The 20335-nt window shown below is 37.7% G+C and overlaps 1 protein-coding gene across 2 annotated transcripts; it reads left to right on the top strand.

Moving 5' to 3' along the window:
- Positions 1 to 1704: 1704 nt before the first annotated feature.
- On the top strand, positions 1705 to 20146 carry LOC124160708 (armadillo repeat-containing protein 2). Of its 2 annotated transcripts, none has more exons than XM_046536692.1 (15): positions 1705 to 2583; positions 2819 to 3118; positions 3657 to 3913; positions 4325 to 4804; positions 4946 to 5127; positions 5503 to 5605; positions 6388 to 6560; positions 7305 to 7507; positions 7605 to 7773; positions 10145 to 10297; positions 11799 to 12054; positions 12585 to 12698; positions 12807 to 12930; positions 13866 to 14026; positions 19585 to 20146. In XM_046536692.1, exons 2-15 carry the CDS (start codon positions 2865 to 2867, stop codon positions 19776 to 19778), a joined length of 2823 nt encoding a protein of 940 aa, XP_046392648.1. In that variant the 5' UTR covers positions 1705 to 2583; positions 2819 to 2864; the 3' UTR covers positions 19779 to 20146. The 2 variants fall into 2 exon arrangements, with proteins under 2 accessions (XP_046392648.1, XP_046392647.1); XM_046536691.1 differs by having other exon boundaries at positions 1706 to 2583; positions 12807 to 12948.
- The last annotated feature ends 189 nt before the right edge of the window (positions 20147 to 20335 follow it).

Genomic DNA, 20335 nt, shown 5'->3' with positions numbered 1-20335 from the left:
TTTGCTATGATTCAATTTTATTTACATACCTAACTAAATTATTTTGTCCTTTCCCTTTGGCTCTAACCTTGCCGCTGTAGGAAGGCTTGTGCATTCCTATAACTCCTAGAGCTGCACTGGTGGCATTAATTCTCAATTGCTCCCATTAGGACCACCTTGCCAAATAGGTCAAAGGGTAGGAGCCAGATGAAAGGTAGTCCACATGATGGTGTCATGTAAAAAACACTGTTGGAATGGAAGTGGGAAACCCAAACCAACTATCACTTTCCTGAAAATGCGGAGTACAATCAAAAGAGCTTCGTAAACTAATTGAACAGGATCCGTCCATAAAGGGCGGGTGTTGTTCACTGCATCGCGGTTGGCAAGGTCCTCAAGGTTGCCAACATGTGCGAAACCCTTGCAGGCACTTCTCATCTGCTGCAGTATCCAAGTGAGAAGAAAAGAAGAAGACTAAGAAGATGGAGAAGAAGAAGGCAGCAATGAATGTAGGGACATGAAATGTCAGGGCATCAATGAGTGATGGCAATCTAGAAAATGTCATAAGGGATATTGAGAAAGAGAGTTTAGATATCTTAGAACCATGCGAAATGAAGTGGAAGAATGGTGGGGACTTCTGGAGTGATAAGTATAGGTTATATATAGTAGTGGGTAGTGGCGCAGTGAGGGGGGGGGTTTTGGGGGATAAACCCCCCCCCCCCCAGGTTTTGGATAAGTTTTTAAATTTAATCCATTTTACTTAATGGATTAGTATTACATAGTTCCAAATTTACCCCTGTGCTTTGCCCTCTTACCATTGCCCTTCCTAACTAATGTGTATGCTGAAGAGATGTCAAGAAAGGCTTGGAAAGAGAGTCAAAACTTTAAATTTGGGAAATATCTTAGTTAGATTTGTGAATTATTAGCCATTATTTACTCAGCCAGCAAAAGCTTGCAGTCAATACTCAATTATGTAAGTAAATAGTTTATGTAATATGACATGAAAGTTGATAACAAGATCTTAGTCATGAGAAATTGTATGCCATAAAGAGGAATTAATGTACTTCTAACCTATTTAATTCAGTGCCCCATCTAAAACACCCTTAAGGCAGTAAGGGATTCAGAAAACTGTGTTTGAGGGAAGCATATGTGTTTGGCCTACGAATGACCTGATAAAAGATTGTTGCATATAAGCGTAAAGAAATTACTAGTAGGTACTTTATAGTGCAGAAACATGGATGTTGAGAAAGGATGATACGAAAAGAGATGTTCAAGATGTGGCTATTCAGGAAAATGGATAAGTTGAGATGGATTTCGAGGAAAAGGAAGGAGGAAGTGCCATTGGTGAGTGAAGAGAGGAAACTTTTGAGGGAGATGCAGAGATGATGGTGGATGTGGATTTAGCAAGTTCTATAGGCCGTTTTACACTGGGCATTTACTTGCGTTATCTGACATGTGCACAAAGGTGCAGTCAAAAATTGCATCCTGTATAGCGATGAATTGCTAGAACACACATGAGAATGTGTGGACGTGAGATGGCAAAATAGTCCCTGTTTTAATTTCCTTCATGTAATTCTATGCCATGAAGAGAAATTAATGTACTTGCAACCTGTGCAATTCCATATGCCCGGTGTAAAACAGCCTTAAGACAGGAAGGGACTCAGAAAACTGTGGGAGAGGGAAGCATATGTGTTTGGCAAGTGACGGAGAGGACGGGGTTTCGTGGGTAGAATGATATGGACAGGATACAATAATTGCAAGGACATTAATAATTAAAGCCGACTCTAAGCAATTAGTGCCCTCGTGATGATAAACATGATTTAACTCTAAGTGAATGCTATATTTTCAGTAGATGGCTGTTTTAAATGCCTAATCCCATTAAATAATCTCCATAATTTTTGTTCGGCATTAAAAAATAATTGTGTTTTCTTTCAAGCTTGCTTTAAAATGTTAGTCCGAAAATCATGTAATTTTCAAATCAGTACTTCGGATTTTAAAGGAATTTACCCCATATTTGGATGGAAGCTCTGCCCAATCTAATATTTTTATTTTTGGGGTGATAATTGTTGATTGCGCAGTTTTTTAGTATGAATACGCCGTATTAAATGTTTATATTTATCACAGGAAAAATGTAGCGAGTTACCACATCGGTTTAAAATGTAAATTGCTGACACTCGAACTTTTTGTGAGGAATTATTTTCTCACGGACCTAAGTACCACTCTATTGTTGTCTTGGTTACCACGTCGTTATAGTTGCGTAGATTGCTGCGGTGGTGTTACGATTGGTCATGGTAAATTTGTTCCCGATTTGCGCTCTTGGAGAAAGAGAAAAGTCGTCGCTGGAAGCGTACAGTTATTCATTTAGTTCATGAATACATTTTCTCGGAATATTCTTGCGTGAGACTAAGGTATTGATCCTTATTATCTGCTGCTTCGTGACGACCGAAAAATCGATTTTTCGTGAATCGGTAGCGGTGGTATTTTGAACGCCTGGGCATAAGTCGTTCTTCCGCTGCATAACTTCTGTTCGCGGCACTTGTATACTCTGCGACTGTTCCGCATGCGGCGTAGTTATGCATAAAATTCTCAAGTGCAGAAGAAAAGCAGGTAAGTAATGAATAGTGAATTTGATTTATCTTATTATCGGATGATGTTCAATCGGTCGACTTATCTCGTACTCTAGCGAAATTGACGACACATCATTATGATGAGTTTCTTTCAAGATTAATCTAATATCTTCCGTGGCGATGGAATAATTATACATTCAATTTAAATGTTAGCCTTAGCTTATTTTCGCTTTGAAAGAGAGGTAGTATTTTTCAAAATCCCGCTCCTGCCGCAGGTTGCCGCAAGATAATTATCGGCAAGTACGTCGCGTTCATCAAGAAATGGGCACGAAAATTCAGCGCCAGAAAGGCGGCTTAGCGTTCTATGAACTCCCACCGTCTGTGCGATCTTGCGCCGAAATAATAAGCGCAGCGCGGACTGAAATGGCTGGAAAAAGAAACGGTATGGTGGCTATGGCCCCAGGCGGTATCCGCGCCGTCGACACCCGAAGACCCTTCACTCCCAAAGAAAGCCAAAGGCGATTGTTTGGTGGGACCGGAAGAGTTGGAGTTAGTCGGCCGCCGAGTTCTGTCAGGTATGTGAAAACCATATGGCAAGGGTGTTATCCCCCCTCCAAAGAAGTTGTTGCTATTTATTTCATGCACAGCCTTATGAACAGGCTGTGGCGTAGCCAGGAATTTTGTCTGGGGGGAGGGCTCAAAACCAGGGGAGTGGGGGAAAATTTTTGAAAAACAGGGTACTAATAAATAGAGGGTTTTTAAGTAATTTTAACACTTTTCATAATCGAAAATCTTCATCTTCAAATAAATCCTTTGTATAATTTATTATTTAAACAAAAGGGCAAACAGTTGTCAGCATTGGTATGATAATTTGTTACATACTTGTAGACTTTCCCCTGCTCCATGCTCAATTAAATGTTTTATGTGTCTTAATAATTGGGGGGGTTCTCGAGCCCACCACTATGAACAGGACCAGACATGTTAGGTTCTTGGCCTTTCTGGAGGGATGTAATAAACAGACAGGCTGCATATGCCACTGTTGATGATATTGCATCGTGAAAGTGCATATTATTTTTTCATTAGATGCTGATGATGTTTAAATCTTTCCCACAGTCTGAAATATCTTCAAACTGAAAAAATAGATACTGAAGCAGCGAAACCAGTGCCATGGCTCATAACTAAACCTCCACGTCCAGTTCAGTTGCTTCTAAGACCTAGTGAAACTGTGGAATATCCCTTGCCATCTGTATGCTTGCCATTGAGTAACCACAGCAAAGTGAAATTGCCAGATTTAGCTATACCTGTGAAACATGAATTGAAAACTTCACGACATGTTCGTCGTCAGTTTCATTCTGCATCTCTTAATAATGGTAAGAATTCAAAGAGTTTTTTCTCATACTTGTTTTTTCTTAATTCATCTGGATTTAAAAAATTGTGCAATCTATTTCTAGCAGTTTAAGATATTGTTATAGCCTTCTATCCACGCTGTCACCCAAAAAAATGGTGGGGGGTTCATTTGCTTGAGAGGGTGCATTGATGTAGGATTGTATCAAGGACTTTACTAAACTCGCTCAGGCCTACATATTGTTTGTATAAAATTCAATTGGGCTCTCCTCAGCATTTGAAAATCCTGTTCAGCATGCATCTTGTCTAATGTCCGAGTGAGACTGGTTACAGCATATAATTAAATTTTCATGGGTAGAGGAGGCTGTTGCCCTCCCCCATCCTGATTCTTTGCAGTGAATACTTTTGGAGACAAATTTTTCTTTCACTTTAATTAGTGCCAGAAGAGGATGAAGAAAAAGTTCCCACTGATGCTGTAGAAAAACCCAAAATTGTATGCAAAACTCATAGCTTTGATACTAAAGTCAAGAATAAGAAGCAGAAGGCAAAGAAATCAAATATAGATGATGGCGATCAGTCAGAAATTGCAAGTAAATCTGGTGCTTCACCACTTTGCAAACCCGCAAGCATGCTAGCAGCTGGGAGTAACAATGGAATAGGTGAACTTTTTCCTTCTCAAAACTTTGTTGATGGTGAAGACATTCAAGCCACCAACAGTGAATCCAAGGTGAACAATAATGCTCCCAAATCCTCTACCAGCGATACTGACCATAAAAAATGTAATGAATCAAGTGTTGGAGATATGAAAAAGAAGTCTCTCAAAGGTGTTTCTCGTCATGGAGAAAATGAAGAGAAGCGTATTTGTTTTGACCAAATTGAGGAAATAATTCTGAGACTTAATGGAGAATCTTTAATAGGTAAGGCTCATTGTAAATGATTAAATAATTTTCAACAAAGTTATTGTTCAGTGAGATACTTAAAATTTATATATTTCAAATATTTGATGTATTTATTTGAAGGATTCCTATTTTTATATTAGATTATCTCCCTACTTACAGAAAACAACGATTCCAAAGTAATTACCCTCCTGGAAAAACTTTACGAGATATTAGATTGTAATAATCTACTGGGTACTAAATTAGGTTCAAAGAAGAAAAGTGTTATTCTTCAGTCCTTATATAAGTTTGTTGAACGGTCCTCAAATGAGTTACTTCTGGAATTGGCACGCATAATTATGGGGGTAAGCATATATTCTGCAATCACTACTTTTTTGTCTTATGCATATACATATCTCCCTCTGTTGCAATAAGTGAAATTATCTTGAAATTATTCATCTCACAAATATTCAGTCCCTTATGAAGAGAAATGAGAGAAGATGTTTATTAGATGATTAATTTTAGCATCAGTTTTTTTCTCTACATACACCTTCATATGCACTGTATTTACTTCATTACTTTTCATTGATGGAATGCATTTTTGATTGTTCTCTTGGAACTTATGGAGACAGATAAGTAAGAGCCAATCCATTGTCTATTTTAGGAAGACGTAAATGCTTAGGCTATGAAAAATTGACATTATGATATTGAAATTTGTACATCCTTATCTTCTCTTACAGCTTGGTGTTACTGGGCATAATCTAGCTGCTGTATGCAAATTGATCTTTAAGGTTGCTAGAAGTGATGAAAATGACAATTTATTCCACAAAGGAAATATACTGGGTAAGATAATGCCATTGATGTTGATTATTTTTCTTGCACTTAAGGTATTGCTTAGTTCTCAATATTCTCCTTCTCTCTCCCCCTCTAATGCTAGGATTTGCCTTATTAGGCTGAGAGGAGTTTTAGGTATTAACTAACTGGGGTAACAGCTCTTTGATTTTTTCTTCATTTTTCCATTGACAGTTTATTTATTAGTTGATCAAAGTTCACGGGGCACCTCTGGTAGGTGACAATAACTGTCACTGTATCCAGGTCTTGATTTGCCCCTCATAGGACCCTGTTATATTCCCTGCACCTGCCTATACCCTGCACCAAAATGGTGGGGAAGTCAATTTTTAGGCTGAGTGTAGCAGTTAATGGTGATATTTTAATCATGCTTCAACTGCAGATCTCTTTAGTGGTGACAATGTCATTGCACTTGCATTCCCTCTTCTTCATATACTATAGCAAACTGTCTATTCAGGGGTATGCCTGGCTGTGACCCATGCGATCGCTACTCCCTTCATCTCTGCTTTCACTTCCCCAACTGCCTAGACTTCCTCTATTCCATTTCTCTCCTTGTGATCTTGACTAGTTGTGTCAATTTGCCTTATGTTGGAAGCCTGGCTCATTTTTGTCATCATTAAAACATAAATTGATTAAATATTCCATTTTAATTCTGCTGTTTATTTACTAGGTTTTTCATTTTGTGCCATGATGGGTGTAGATTATCAGACTTCACTGTGTATGTCTATGTGTTTTTTCAATTATGGCCATGTTTTATGAATCATTTTACTTTGCAGAGTTGTTTGTAAATGTATTGGGGACAGCTGAGCCCATGGAAGATGCTGAAGCTTGTGTATATGGATATGGGGCCTTGAAATTTCTTCTAATGAATTCATCTTTACTGAGGAAAATCTTAGGTTTTGGGGCTCTCGAGTTGATGGTTCTTCATATGAAAGTCATAAACAAATGGGTTGGTAAAATTTGTATCTATGAATTTTTCCATTCTGTCTTTACTCTTGGTTTAGTACATAGAGAGCTCTCTTGGGGTTGCAGCCAGGAATAATTGTTGCTTTAAAACAGTTTTTGCCAACTTTCCTGGTGTCATGTCCAGGTGAATTATGAGGAGAGGCTGTTTTGCCTTCTAATATGTACATACTCTCATGGTGCTGAACGACATAGTGTGTGTTGGTCCATCTCATTGCTGCATTATTGGCCTATCATGTTACTGCAGTAGGATAGGCCAGCACAGCCATATACATACGTATATTCATAGTTTGGCGCCAACGCAGCCAATATGAGAAGGCGAAAAAGGCTCTATCTTTACATTTCACCTGAAGATGTCTGCTGAAGTGTGGAGAAAAATGTTGCAAAACAAAACAAATTCATAGTTGCAAGCCAAAAGAAGCTTAAAATAATATTTCACCATGGCATAAACCTAATTTAAATAAAATTTCCACAAGGAGAATGATGCCTCGGTAGCTTAACTGGCTAGAGCACTCAACTGGAAATCTGGTTTTGAATCGTGGTTGAGGCTAATGATTTTTTCTATGTGGATTTTTTTTGCCTAATTTTTTTGTGATGATGATAATAAATTTGAACTCGCTTATGCAGAGAAATTCAATGTATCTCACGGAAATGCTCCTTTTATTTTATTGATGCTGCATATTTTTTTCATTTTGAGCAAGCTCATCATTGCTTTTATTTGAATTTTCAGAAAATGGATGGGGGAATAATATCTGAGCAAACTTGTCATGCTCTGTTTCAAATGACTGGAGCTCTACGAAATGTTGCCGGAGAAGAAGATGATCCATTCCCAAATGCATTTGTAACCTCCGGAGTTGTCAATGAACTCTGCAGCGCCTTGTATCTCTTTTCGTGTGATGTGGACATTGTCAGTAATGCTTCACGGACCTTGAGGTAAGATTGGTATGCATGTCAAGTGTCATAAAAATGTTTTTTTTTTATAATTCATTTTGAGTATTATTGATAATTATCTCACTTGTGTGATTTTCAGTATATTGTCAACCCATGATGTTTGTTGTTCTGCAATAATGGAATATGAATGTAGCATAAAAACTCTAGTAAAACTTCTAAAAAAGTTTCCAGGCAGGCAAGACATAATTGTACGACTTTGCTATGTTTTGGGGAATATAATGGCAAAAAATGATGATGCCAGGCTAAAGGTAAGACGTATTCATGATTTTTGGAATGTTAAAACCGTCCATATGCTGGGTGGAGGTTTTTTTCTGAATCCTTTGACCTTCAACTGTTGAAATGTGCTTGCAGATATAGTTCTAATTAAATACATACTCAAACTCGATGTCAAAGATTTATTGAACAAAACCGGCTAGGCTCCGCAGCCACCACAAGGTCTCCCTCAATTTCTCCTACTGCTCAGTCCACCGTAATGTGCTCCTCCTCCCACCATGAAACATTCAGCAATGAAATGATTCGTACTCTAGCAGTTGTGGCAGGTCAATTGCAGTGGAAATGGTCAACTGACACTATTTTGACATATAGAGAAACCAGATAATTTTGGGTACCGTTGGAGATCATTTGCTCTTCTTTGATCTCTTGTTAGCTTCATACTCATCAATCTGCTGTCTGACAAAGTCCTTTGATAGCCCTTTAGTTGTCATAGTATATAGGGCTGTTACCAATGGTATCACACTCGGTAGGCATGTTTAACAGAAACTAAATTACCATGCCTTCATAGTTATTGCTATCACCACACTGCTTCAGAACCCATATTGCTTGATCAAATTGTAAGCAATTTTCTTCAAATATTTCTTGGGATGGCTGATGCACTATCCTTTGCAGTTTCTTTTTTTCTGGCAAGATTGATGTAGCTAGTGGCTGTCGTCCTTTGAAATCTTTCTTCCAGTGCTTTCCAGATCTCATACCCTGATTTCTTGCCCTTAAGAATTTTCAATTGGTCATCTGTGATCCACTGAATAACTTAGCTTTTGCACTTTTTAGCGTCACATCTAATTTTCTGTGCCTTTTCTTCTTTTTTAATTCTGAGATACCTTATCTCCAACCTCTGAAACTACAACCTCATTAAGTGTTTTTAAGTATTCTTCGACATATTCTAACACTTCCCTCTCATCTAAAAATATTTCTATACAGAATCATCATATTCTTTCTGTCCAATAATGGAATCTAATGTCTCTCCTCTTCCATTTGCTCCATTTTCCCAAATTTCAAAATCAGCAGTTGGCATAAGATGGCTGGCACTCACAAGTCAAAGACAAGCTCACTGAATTGAATTTTATTTCCTTTCTCATTGTATGCTTTCAAGATGTTTTATCTTTATATTGCTTAGGCAACTGGGCACACAACCTGTTGATATGTGCTTGCAGATGTGGTTCCATCCTGATTAAATACTCAAACTGGATGCCCAGGATTTATTAAACAGAACTGTCATGTTGAAACTGATAATCCACACAAACACATTTAACTATGTCAGCAATAGATGATAAATAATATTAATAACAACAAATAGTCAATGACATATAGTTAAATTCATTAATAACATTTAATAATTTGAGTAATTAATTGCTTTTACCAACATTAATTAATGCTTCACTTTTTTACTATTGGAATAATAGGGTAGTTTCCTTCATCAAAGAAAACGAAAGGCATTGATTGCGATTCGTTACCCACCATTAATGTATTCATAATATACAAATTATTTGGTTTTAGAAATGCCAGTTCAGACGAATGTTAATGGTCTATTTTAACCTCATATGAAAAAGGCCAGATTGGCGCCCATGCAATGCCACTCCACGTGACATCACAGGGACCAAGTTTCTGTACGAGTAGATAGGAGTTTTACATCGTCTGAGATTACCAATGCATGCATGAGGCACATACTTCAGGGAAACATCTCTTAATAATCACCTATTAAAACTGCCTATGGTCGGAAAGTTTCCTTCGTTTGGTAAGGTATTAATAATCCTTATTTAAGCCAAGCGCCACCTGCTAGCGGCCAGCATCGCAGTGGTGCACAATATCCTCGCCCCAAGGTCACCTCATACGTCGAAAGCGGGAACCAGAATGACGTCACATGGGCTTTTCCCAGCATTCATACTTAGCCGTCACGTTTTTGCGTATTTGAAAATTTTCACTTTTCAATTAATCGCAAAAAATAGATATCGTCATTTAAGAATCTATCATTTAAGAATCTAAAATGTATTCCAGGAGTAATAATCTTTCGATTTAGGCAATAAAAAAATAGGTAATAGGAAACCACCCTATTGCTGAGCTTTATGAAAATTTCTTTGAAAATAATCCTTATGTACATTAGCATCAGGACTGATTACATATATGGCAATTAAAATGATTAAATAACCTACCCCAAGTGTTGCCTAATACTGGATTATAGTAGATACACATTCATGTAATTTTTCATTATGCACTGTATGACTAGACCTCCCTGGTCAGTCTCAAGACTGCCTAATTTTGCATGAAAATAAATGCATGCATACATTTAACCATTGTTTATACTGTTTACCATATTGCTCTCATTAACTTTCATCTCTCTTCTTTTAGTTTTACAATGAGGAAGATTCATTAGTGTGCCTCACTGAATTGTTATGCAAGTATGAAAGCATCAAATCAAGAGATTCACCACATCTAAATTGTAGTCCTGCAATGAATTCAAGGTTATCAGCCTCTAACAATGTGGATGACGTTCTGATTAAGGTTAGTATGTGCAGTTTTTCTATAACATCGAGTGATGCTCAATAATGATAACAAGTGAATATCAGCGGAGGGTAGCCACTCTTCCGGAAAATCTGGGAATGGACATGTCATGTCAGGGAAAATGATATTAAGTCTGGAAAAATCATATTAGTTGTGAAAGGTTGTAAACAAGCCACCATGTTGTTTGTTTAAATAATTTGAAATTAACAATGGTAGTGAGGAGGCAAGAATGGTAGTGAGGGATGCGGAAAAGAAATACACAAGGGGAGTCGTGGGTTGAGAGAGCTACGAAAAAGACGTGTTTTATGAGATCGGCAGAATAAGAAAAAAAGAGAGGACGCAAAGAAAAAGGAGGCGCCCACAAGAGAGAGAACCGATAGAAGGAAGGACGCGTGAATAAAATAAAAAAGGTGGAGAAAGATCGAGAGAGGGATCGTCGAGAAGATATCCGGCAGAGAGTGGAGTTGTGGAGTACTGTACCATCCGGCAGTGTTTGAGTGGAGACGCGAGCAGTGAACCCGATAAGTAGTCTTGAATGGTTATTATAAATACGCAAGGGGAAGAGTTAAAAGCCCATTGGAATATAATTGGAAGTTATGCAATCTGTTTGTTATAATGATCGATTGTAAATTGGGCCCAATTAGTCTTACTTCATGATATTCTGAATATAAAAGTGTAAAAGTGATATTTTGTGCATGTTATTTCATAATTAAGTGTGTTTCTATACCCTAAGATAACACGAAACCAAATAAATAGGAGGTGAGTAGTGTTACATTAATTGATAGTGTTACAAGGTGATATTTCCTCAGCCTCATAAAGTCTAGGTATATGTTTGACATTTGAACATCGGATGCTTTGCTAGCGGCCATTTTGATTCCTGAATAATTAAGTATTTTATTAACCTCATGAATTTGGGTGACTTCTTATAGTCTAGAATTTCTGTTGTAATCTTTTTTAAATAATGAGATGGGCAGTCAGAAGCACCTATGCCATAGGTAGTGAAAAACCTTCTCAGGATGAAATCAAAACCCACTACCTCTCCAGTAGTCAGTGAGGAATTAATCCTACCATCACCAAGGTGGGGGGGATTAGCTTCCAGGAGTTGATTAACATCATAGGTATTAAGTGTTAAGGAAGGCTAACATTGAACTCATCCATGCAATCTTTCCCAATACTAACCCTATTATTAAGGCATATTACTCTCCATTCTAAGTATGAACCTTTCTCTTTTCCTCCTTTCTTGCTTCTCCTACACCTTTCCTAGTAACAGTCTTCATCATTCTCAAGCACCATGGTACACTCTTAATTCACACCCTGTGCTTCATCTCCTCTAGCAGTAATCATCAATTTCACCATCTCCATCCTCCTCTATTTATAACTGCTTCCTTTTCTATCAGTTTCATTAGAATTTTATACATTTTTTGAAGTTTTCCATTTTCTCAAATTTATGAGATTTTTTTTTTCAAATTATAATGTCAGCATGTATTTCATATTTTTGCAGGTGGTGCGTGTCATAGCTAATATGAGTATTAGTCCAGTTGTGGGTATGAATATCGTTGGAGTTGATAAGAATGAAGGTGACGGCGAACCATGTGGTAATATCTTGAATGCCCTCCTTTCAATACTACGAAGCAATGGTATTATGAATACGTCTGAGCTGGTACTTACATTGTTGGCAGCATTGAACAACCTAACATTTTGGGCTCTTGGTATGGAAAATGAAGAGTTTTCAAAGAGGCAAATTGAAGTGGCTGAAGGTAATCAACCATCTTTTTATTATTATTTTTATATTTTTGTGAAAGGAGGAAAAAGAAATTAATTTTGCTCTGTCCACATATTATACTTTATTCCTGCTTATTGTAAGTTATTGTATCACATATATGTTTCATAGTGATAATGTTTCAAAAAAATTATTTATACTTTCTTTTTGTTTCTGGTCTGCCGTGAAATTAATTTTTAAGATGGTAGCTCCCATGCTGGTTTTTTAACCATTGGAGCTACCTAAAGCTCCATTTGTGTTGTCCTGTTAAAAAAAAGTGTACATTCAAGCCTGGAGTATTAAATTAAATTCAATTCAATCTGAAGCATGGGAAGTGTTTTATTTTGTGCAAGTTAAGATAATAAAAAACTCCAACCTATTATGTGTAGAAATTCAAATATTTTGCATGATGGCATGATGGGATTATTATCTTACATGTTTGAGGCATAAATTAATTTTTAATTGGAATAATAGAATGCACATATTTTACGAAGGACTAAAATTTCTCATTTTTTTTCATGTGTCAAGTTTTGCATACTTTTATGGCCGAGGAGCACAAGGAAACTCTAACAGAAGCTGTTAGAGTTTTTGGAAACTTGAGCCACTCAAAAGAAGTGAGAGAATACATTGTTGAGAACGGAAGTGAGTGAAATTAATCTTGTTGAATGAAAATCTCACTTTTTCATGAAAAAAAATATGTAGAAAATCTTGGATGCAGAATTAGAAAACTACACTTCATTCTTTTTCTAGTTTTTGAAAAATTACTTCAACTATTGCAAAATCCTTCAGAGTTATCCAAGGATATGCTGATCGCCAGTGTTGGTATCTTGGTGAATATGATGTCAGATCCAGATAAGCGCAGAGTGTTTGCCAGGTACAATGGAATATCAAGGTACCGTTTGTTTTGCTGTTCTTTTAACACACGTTTTGTGAATAATTTTAGAAAGTTGAAAGTGAATGAAATCATGGTTAACAGTGAAATACATAGGTATTAGAGACAGCCTAGGTAGTGAAAAACCATCTCAGGGAAATGTGAGGGACAATAGTTGATGTGGATGAAAAATGAATTGTCTGATTTGGCCTGTTTCCAATGCACGCCAACAAAATGAAAAGGTATGCATGATTCAATCAGTGGCGGATACAGATGGGGGGTGCAGGGGGCGCGCACCCCCCCTTTGCGGGGCCACCCGTATTGCCAAACATAGCAGAACCATAATTTTAACTTTTTTATATCATAAGATGGCATTGTCTTGAATGTGTGTTAAATCACTTTAGTTAAAACTTCTGAAGCTCTGCATGTGACTTGATTATTTTTTATTGCGATAAAAGTAAAGGTAACTCAAGATGTCTTTTGCGCCCCCCCCTTGAATTTTCTCTGTATCCACCACTGGATTCAATTCATTTTATGGACTCATAAATTTGTCAGAATAATGAAATGTTTAAAATTGATTGTTTTTTCAACTCTCACTAGCATTTGAAACTTCATTTGCTCCCTGAACTTCATACTGTGTAATGAAAATGTAAGAGAAAATGACAGTATATGTCTGGTTAGTGTTTTTTTTTATGTTTTGTTGTATTTAATTTAGTGTTCTCCACCTAGTGTCATCAATGAATTTTTGACACCAAATATTAACTGTGAAATAAGTAATAAGATGACGATAATATATTAAATTCTGGTTGGCATGAATAATGCTACATTTTCAAGATATTGATAAAAAATTTTCTTGTGTTGTTTCTGTGCACCCTTAAAGTTAGGTATCCAATGATTTAGATCTATTTTTTAATTTTTTCCTCCTTGCTGGATCATAGTTTAATGGTGATACTTGAAAGTGCCAATGGAAGAAATTGGTTTCTGCCATCTTTAATCTGTCAAGTTATCTGGAACTATATAATTGACTCTCAAGATATCTGCGCAGATCTGGGAAAAAATGAAACAGATAAATTGGTCTCAATTTTGGCAGATTTTTTAGGTGAGTAATTTTCTAACCCACATTCCATTAGAAATTCAAATACATAATATAGACGAATGCAATCTTTAAATAGCTCCAAAGAGTTTTTGACTTCCATGTATTTTGAAAGTATGGCTTTCATTTGGGATGTGATTTGAACAGATAGCGGGGTGTTAGCTGTAAATTTTAGTGATCTCCTCCCCATTTACTAAGTTAAACTTTGTGATGGCAAGATTTTTCTGCCACCAGCCAGATGACAGGATTGTTGTATCCAGGGTGGTAGCCCTGTCCCAAGGATAAGACATGTGAGGACGGGGCACGCCCGGCAGTTGTTGGCGGGACTACGCCATGCGTTGTATCGTGCATAGCCCAGAATTAAAAGTTTATTTCCTAATGGACTCTTGTGTTTTCCTGCAATAGAACAATTTGGCGACGAGGACGGGATATTTGGAGTCCGATACTGTCGTGGGTTATGTGTCGTGTGGTTGAGGCTTTACGTGAGTTTCGGGAAAAAAAAAACTGATCGGTCGACCGCGCCTGTGGTACGTGCCATTCTGTATCTTCACGGACCTATTGCCTAAATATGAGTATAGGAGTTTTTGATCAAAGTGTCGAGAGCATCTCGACCTACCTTCTGCGCCTAAACAGCTATATGAGGACATTACGTCCTCCTGTTGAGGATCTCGGCAAGAAGGATTTCTTAATTGGTCACATAGGAGGGGCAGCATTGGAGAAGCTAGCTGTGAATCTTCACCCTCTCACACCGGACCAGCTGACTTACGAACAATTAGTGGAGGAGCTTAAGACCATATTTACACCGGTGCGCTTCTTTCGTGCTGAGAGGCTGATCTTTCAACGTCGTGTTCGAGAACCCAATGAAAGTTTTTCGGAGTATGCCCTGGCGTTAAAGAAGTTGGCTGCCACCTGTGATTTTGGGAACAGTATGGAAGATAGATTAATTGACCAATTTCTGTATGGTCTTAATAGTGAAGAAATAACCACTAAATTGGCTGGCGAAAATGTTCCTTTTAAGAGATTCGTGGCCAAAGCGTGCTATATGGAAGGATCTGCGGAATACGCCAAAAGCACTGGGGATAGTCCTGCCTCAGTTTCGGTAATTAATAAGAGATCTCAACCTCACTGTAAGCCATTATCACCAAAGAACATTGTGAAATGTTTTAATTGTGGAGGGCCTCACTATGCTAACTCATGTGACAAGCCTTTGAAGTGTACCCATTGTGGCAAGGACGGGCATTCAGTGAAATTCTGCCGTCAAAAGAGTAAAGATAAGTTCAAAATGAAAAAGATGGTAAAATCCGTGCTAGAACAGACACCAGAGGAATCTAGTGACGAAGACTGCCACAGGTATGTGGGGTTGTTGCAGTTGCATCAAGTGCAGGGAACCCAACGAAATCGGCGCACGTTGACTGTTCAGATTAATGGTGCACCTGTAACTATGCAAATAGATTCGGCCGCAGATGCATCCTGTGTAGGAGAAGATATTTATAAGAAACATTTAAGCCACTTGAAGTTGACGCCCACCTCTAGGTTATACAATTGTTCCAGTGCCCCCTTATCATTACTCGGCGAATGTCAGGTTAATGTTATGTTTGAAGGAATTGAATATGTGTTACCTCTGGTTGTGCACAAAGGGAAGTTTCATTGCTTGATGGGTCTTCCGTGGCTAGAAGTGCTTCCTATAAATTGGTACAGTCTTTTTCCAAAGAAAGCTGTAAATGTGGTTGCCAATGGTAAAACTGTGTTAGAGGATCTTAAGAAAGAGTTCCCTTCTGTATTCTCTGGAAAGCCTGGGCTAATCAAGGGTTATGTCGCCCAGATTGTATTGAAACCAGATTCTGTACCAGTTTTTGTATCTCATAGACAAGTGCCTATTCCATTGCGAGACAAGGTAAGAAAAGAGTTGGAAAAAATGGTTGAACAAGGGATTTTGGAGCCCACGACCAACACACAGTGGGGTACTCCAATTGTAGTGGTCCCGAAATCCAATGGCGAGGTGAGAATCTGTGGGGATTACAGTTGTTCAGTAAACCGTTGTCTGAGTATGGATCATTACCCACTACCACTGATAGACGATTTGTCTTTACTAAAAGGTGAGTGTTTCTGTAAAATTGATCTTTCTCAGGCATATCTACAGTTAGCCGTTGGTAAAGAATCACAATCTATATTAACTTTGAGCACCCATGTAGGTTGTTTTAAAGTAAAGAGAATGCTGTATGGGATAGCTTCTGCGCCCGCTATTTTCCAGCAAACCGTTGAAAAAATCTTACAGGGTATTTCTAACTTATTTGTGTATCTTGATGATATTCTTATTTATGCTGAAAATTGGTGTGACTGTTCCTCTGTTTTAAAACAGGTATTAGGGCGATTGGCCCAACATAACATTGTCATTAACGTACCTAAGTGTGAATTTTTTGTTAACAGAGTCATATTTTTAGGTCATGTGCTAGATTCTCATGGGTTACATGTTGAAGAATCTAAGGTTAAGGCTATTGTGAATATGGGTGCGCCTTCAAATGTGTCTGAGTTGAGTAGTTTCCTAGGAGCTGTCAAATTCTATTATAAATTCCTCCCAGATGCATCTACTTTTATGGAACCCTTAAATAAACTATTGAAGAAAGATTTCCCTTGGTCTTGGGGTAAAGAACAAAAGGAAGCCTTTGCAAAATGTAAGACAGCCCTTAGTAGTAGCCAGGTACTTATTCCTTATGCCCTTAAGTTACCTATTAGACTAACTTGTGATGCCTCTCAAGTTGGGGCTGGGGCAGTTCTATCTCACATTCTCCCTTCAGGGGAAGAGCGCCCAGTGGGCTTTGCCTCAAAAACTTTTACCTCCACCGAACGCAATTATGCTCAAGTGGAGAGAGAGGCTGCAGCAGTAATTTTTGGTGTCACCCATTTTAACAAATTTCTTTGGGGGAGAGAATTTGAACTGGTTACTGACCACAGTTCTCTCACAATAATTTTTGGGTCAAAGACTGGTGTCAAGCCCCTCGCTGCTGCACGTCTTCAGCGTTGGGCAGTATTACTGCATGGCTACAGATTTAAGATTGTGTATAAAAAAGGGATAAATATCCCTCATGCTGATGTTTTAAGCAGACTTCCATTGGCAGATGATACACCAGTGGAGTCTCCTGAAAATGTAATATGTTTAGTTAAGACATTAGGTGTACCTTTGAATGCCCAGTTGATTGTGCTAGCCACAGAAAAAGATCCTGATTTATTAAAAGTACGGATGTACATCCAGCATGGCTGGCCCTCTAAATGTGATGATCTGCGGTTACAACCTTACTTTAAGAGACAGTTAGAACTCTCTATTAATAACCAGTGTGTCACCTATGGTTCGAAAGTTTGTATCCCAAAAGCTCTACAACGTGATGTCTTAAATTTGTTGCATGATCAACACCCAGGAATGAGTAAAATGAAAGCACTTGCTCGTGGTTATGTCTATTGGCCCACTCTTGACCAGGACATTGAAATTATGGTAGCTTCTTGTGAGCCATGTCAACAGGTCCAAAACTCACTTCCTCAAATACCATTTTCTCGTTGGGCATGGCCAAAATCTAAGTGGGAGAGAGTTCATGCCGACTTTTGTTATGTAGAAAATAAGACATTGCTTATTGTGGTAGATGCTTATTCTAAGTGGCCGATTGTTGCAATTATGAAGGAAACAAGTTCTTCTGCAGTAATTGAAAAACTTGAGTCCATGACAGCTGCATATGGGTTGTTTAAAGTGTTTGTCTCCGATAATGGCCCACCTTTTCAGTCCCAAGAAATTAGTGAGTTTCTTACTAGTATGGGTGCCAAACATCTGTTTTCTCCCCCATACTTACCAAGAGCAAATGGTCAGGCAGAGAAAACTGTGCAGCATGTAAAACAGGCTCTAAAGAAATCGGTGCTTGATAAATCATGTGAAGTATTGTCCTTGCAGCGTAGGATTAACAAATTCCTAATGGCTTATCGTACGACGCCACACACTGTAACTAAGATAGAACCTGCAGAGTTATTCCTGGGGAGGAAGCTTAGAACAAAGTTGTCCCTATTAAATCCAATGAGCATTGTGGAAGACCGGGTGACTTCCTGTAATGAGAAGGTGGCCTCCAAACATAACACTAAATTACCGGAATTGAAAGAGGGTGATACGGTGTGGACACAGGGTGTTAAACACAATGTAAAACAATGGAAACCTGCGACAATAGTAAAGCAAGTGAGTGCCAAGTCCTTTGATGTCTTGTGTGATGGGAAACTAAAAAAAAATGTCTCCCTTCAATTCCTTCGTCCAAGAATTGTGTCCTGTGAAGATAAGAGAAATGAGTTTACCCCACCTGCTAATGTCAATACCGAGGAGGTTGCTAAAATCCCACTTCCCCAAAATGATATTTCCGAGTCAGACAGTCCAGGATCTGCTACCCATGAGAATACTCATGAACCCTTGCCTAGAAGCCCTGTATTGGCTAAGCCTTGTTCTACTCCCTTGAGTCGCCCATCACGAAAAAGGCAGCCACCAAAATATTTGAATGATTTTCTTATGTAATGTATCTTATGTTTTCATGTTTGTAAAGGGTTATTTTAGTGGAGGGGAGTTGTTGTATCCAGGGTGGTAGCCCTGTCCCAAGGATAAGACATGTGAGGACGGGGCACGCCCGGCAGTTGTTGGCGGGACTACGCCATGCGTTGTATCGTGCATAGCCCAGAATTAAAAGTTTATTTCCTAATGGACTCTTGTGTTTTCCTGCAATAGAACAAGGATAAGTGATGAAAAATTATGAGAAATGTATGTGAGAACATTTTTATTAAATAGGTATAAAAAAACCAAAAGTGACCTTCTTTAGCCTTGGAAATAGCAAGGGATATTACAAAGGATGGAGAAAGTGGAGGTGGTATGAAGGATGGGTAACTTTCCTTTGAAATAAGGTCATGACATTATCCTGGTGTATAATTGCTGAAACTCTTTTCAATTGTTAACTTTAATCAAGTTTATATAATCCTAAAATCTCATTTTTTCCAAAACCATACTTACAATTAGTTATGATAGTTCATAAAAAAAAGAAACAAGAGAACAAAATTCTGATGAATGGATTTCTTCCATCTGTTTTTTATCTTTCTTTTTCACCCATTCTTATGTGGGTTACAAATATAATTTACTCATGTACTGTCCCCTCTTCTATTTAAGGTTATCATTTCTTTACATGGTGTCCTTAAAGCTGCTGTGTTTGTTGATACATACTATTGCTTGTACCAGTGGCATAACTAGTAATATGCTTTGGGGGAATGGCAGGGCCTATGGGGGTCCCAGGCATCTGGGGGTCCGGGAAATTTTTTGAAAAATGGCATGCCTGGAAATAAATTTTACATCATTTTGCCACTCAAAATTTGACTTAAAGCAGATGCTGATTTTATGTGTCAAAAATAGATAGTTGTTTTAAGTATTTTTTTTATTTCTCTGAGGCTTTGAAGGGGGATCTATCCCCTGCATCCCCCCATAGTTACGCCACTGGCTTGTACCTATGTAACAAATTTTTTGGAGACATGCTTGATTTTTCCCAATGCCTTAATTTTAGATGAGGAGCATTATTTTGGCATTCCTGAAGGAAGTGAAGTGGACCCTGCCATATCAATGACACCTGCATATCGAGAGTGGGAAGACTTTGCTGCAGTTGCTATTGATTTACTGGAAAAAATTGAAGCATTCCTGGACTCATATAATTTTAATGCTATTTTTATTGAGGATAATGGTTCATTTCAATCCAGGTAGAACCGTTTTGTTGAATTCTTTATTCATATTTTTAACAATTTTAATGCTGTTAAATCATTTTATTCCTTGTTAATTTTTGAAATACTCATGCTTACTAGGTAATATACATTTTTGGCAATCTCTTATCTACGAAAGTCAAATTGCTATATAATCATATAATATTAATAACGTATCATTAAAATTACATAATTGAGACATGAAGGCTCATATAGTTTTGAATTATATGATATTTAGTGAAATGAGAGAAAGATGATAAGATTGTGAAAGCTCTTGGGTGAGCACTTAAAGTGATTAGCTTCTTACAAAAGCTCCTGTTGTTAATTTGTAGTTATGATACATTTGTTAATAAATAATTATGTTATGTTTTGCTTCCTTCTTTTATTTCTAGCGTTGGAATTGTAATTAATTGTGTGATTTCATGATGTTTAATGCTACTGCTTGGATAGCTTGTGCAGTAGTAGATATCAAAGGCAATTCACAAATGAAAACATTAGTTCCAAATTAATATAATAATGGATTAAATGCGCATATTAATTGTATGTGAAACAAGGGAGAAG

Source organism: Ischnura elegans, chromosome 6, assembly GCF_921293095.1.
Source record: "Ischnura elegans chromosome 6, ioIscEleg1.1, whole genome shotgun sequence".
Taxonomy (NCBI): Eukaryota; Metazoa; Arthropoda; class Insecta; order Odonata; family Coenagrionidae; genus Ischnura; species Ischnura elegans.
Note: the sequence above shows the minus strand (reverse complement) of the source record. Positions and strands in the feature narration are given on the sequence as shown.

Coding starts and splice junctions, on each gene's coding strand:
- LOC124160708 (XM_046536691.1), top strand. CDS start 2,865: ATGGGCACGAAAATTCAGCGCCAGAAAGGCGGCTTAGCGTTCTATGAA. Junction 7,774..10,144: donor ATGATGATGCCAGGCTAAAG/GTAAGACGTATT, acceptor CTCTTCTTTTAG/TTTTACAATGAGGAAGATTC. Junction 10,298..11,798: donor TGGATGACGTTCTGATTAAG/GTTAGTATGTGC, acceptor ATATTTTTGCAG/GTGGTGCGTGTCATAGCTAA.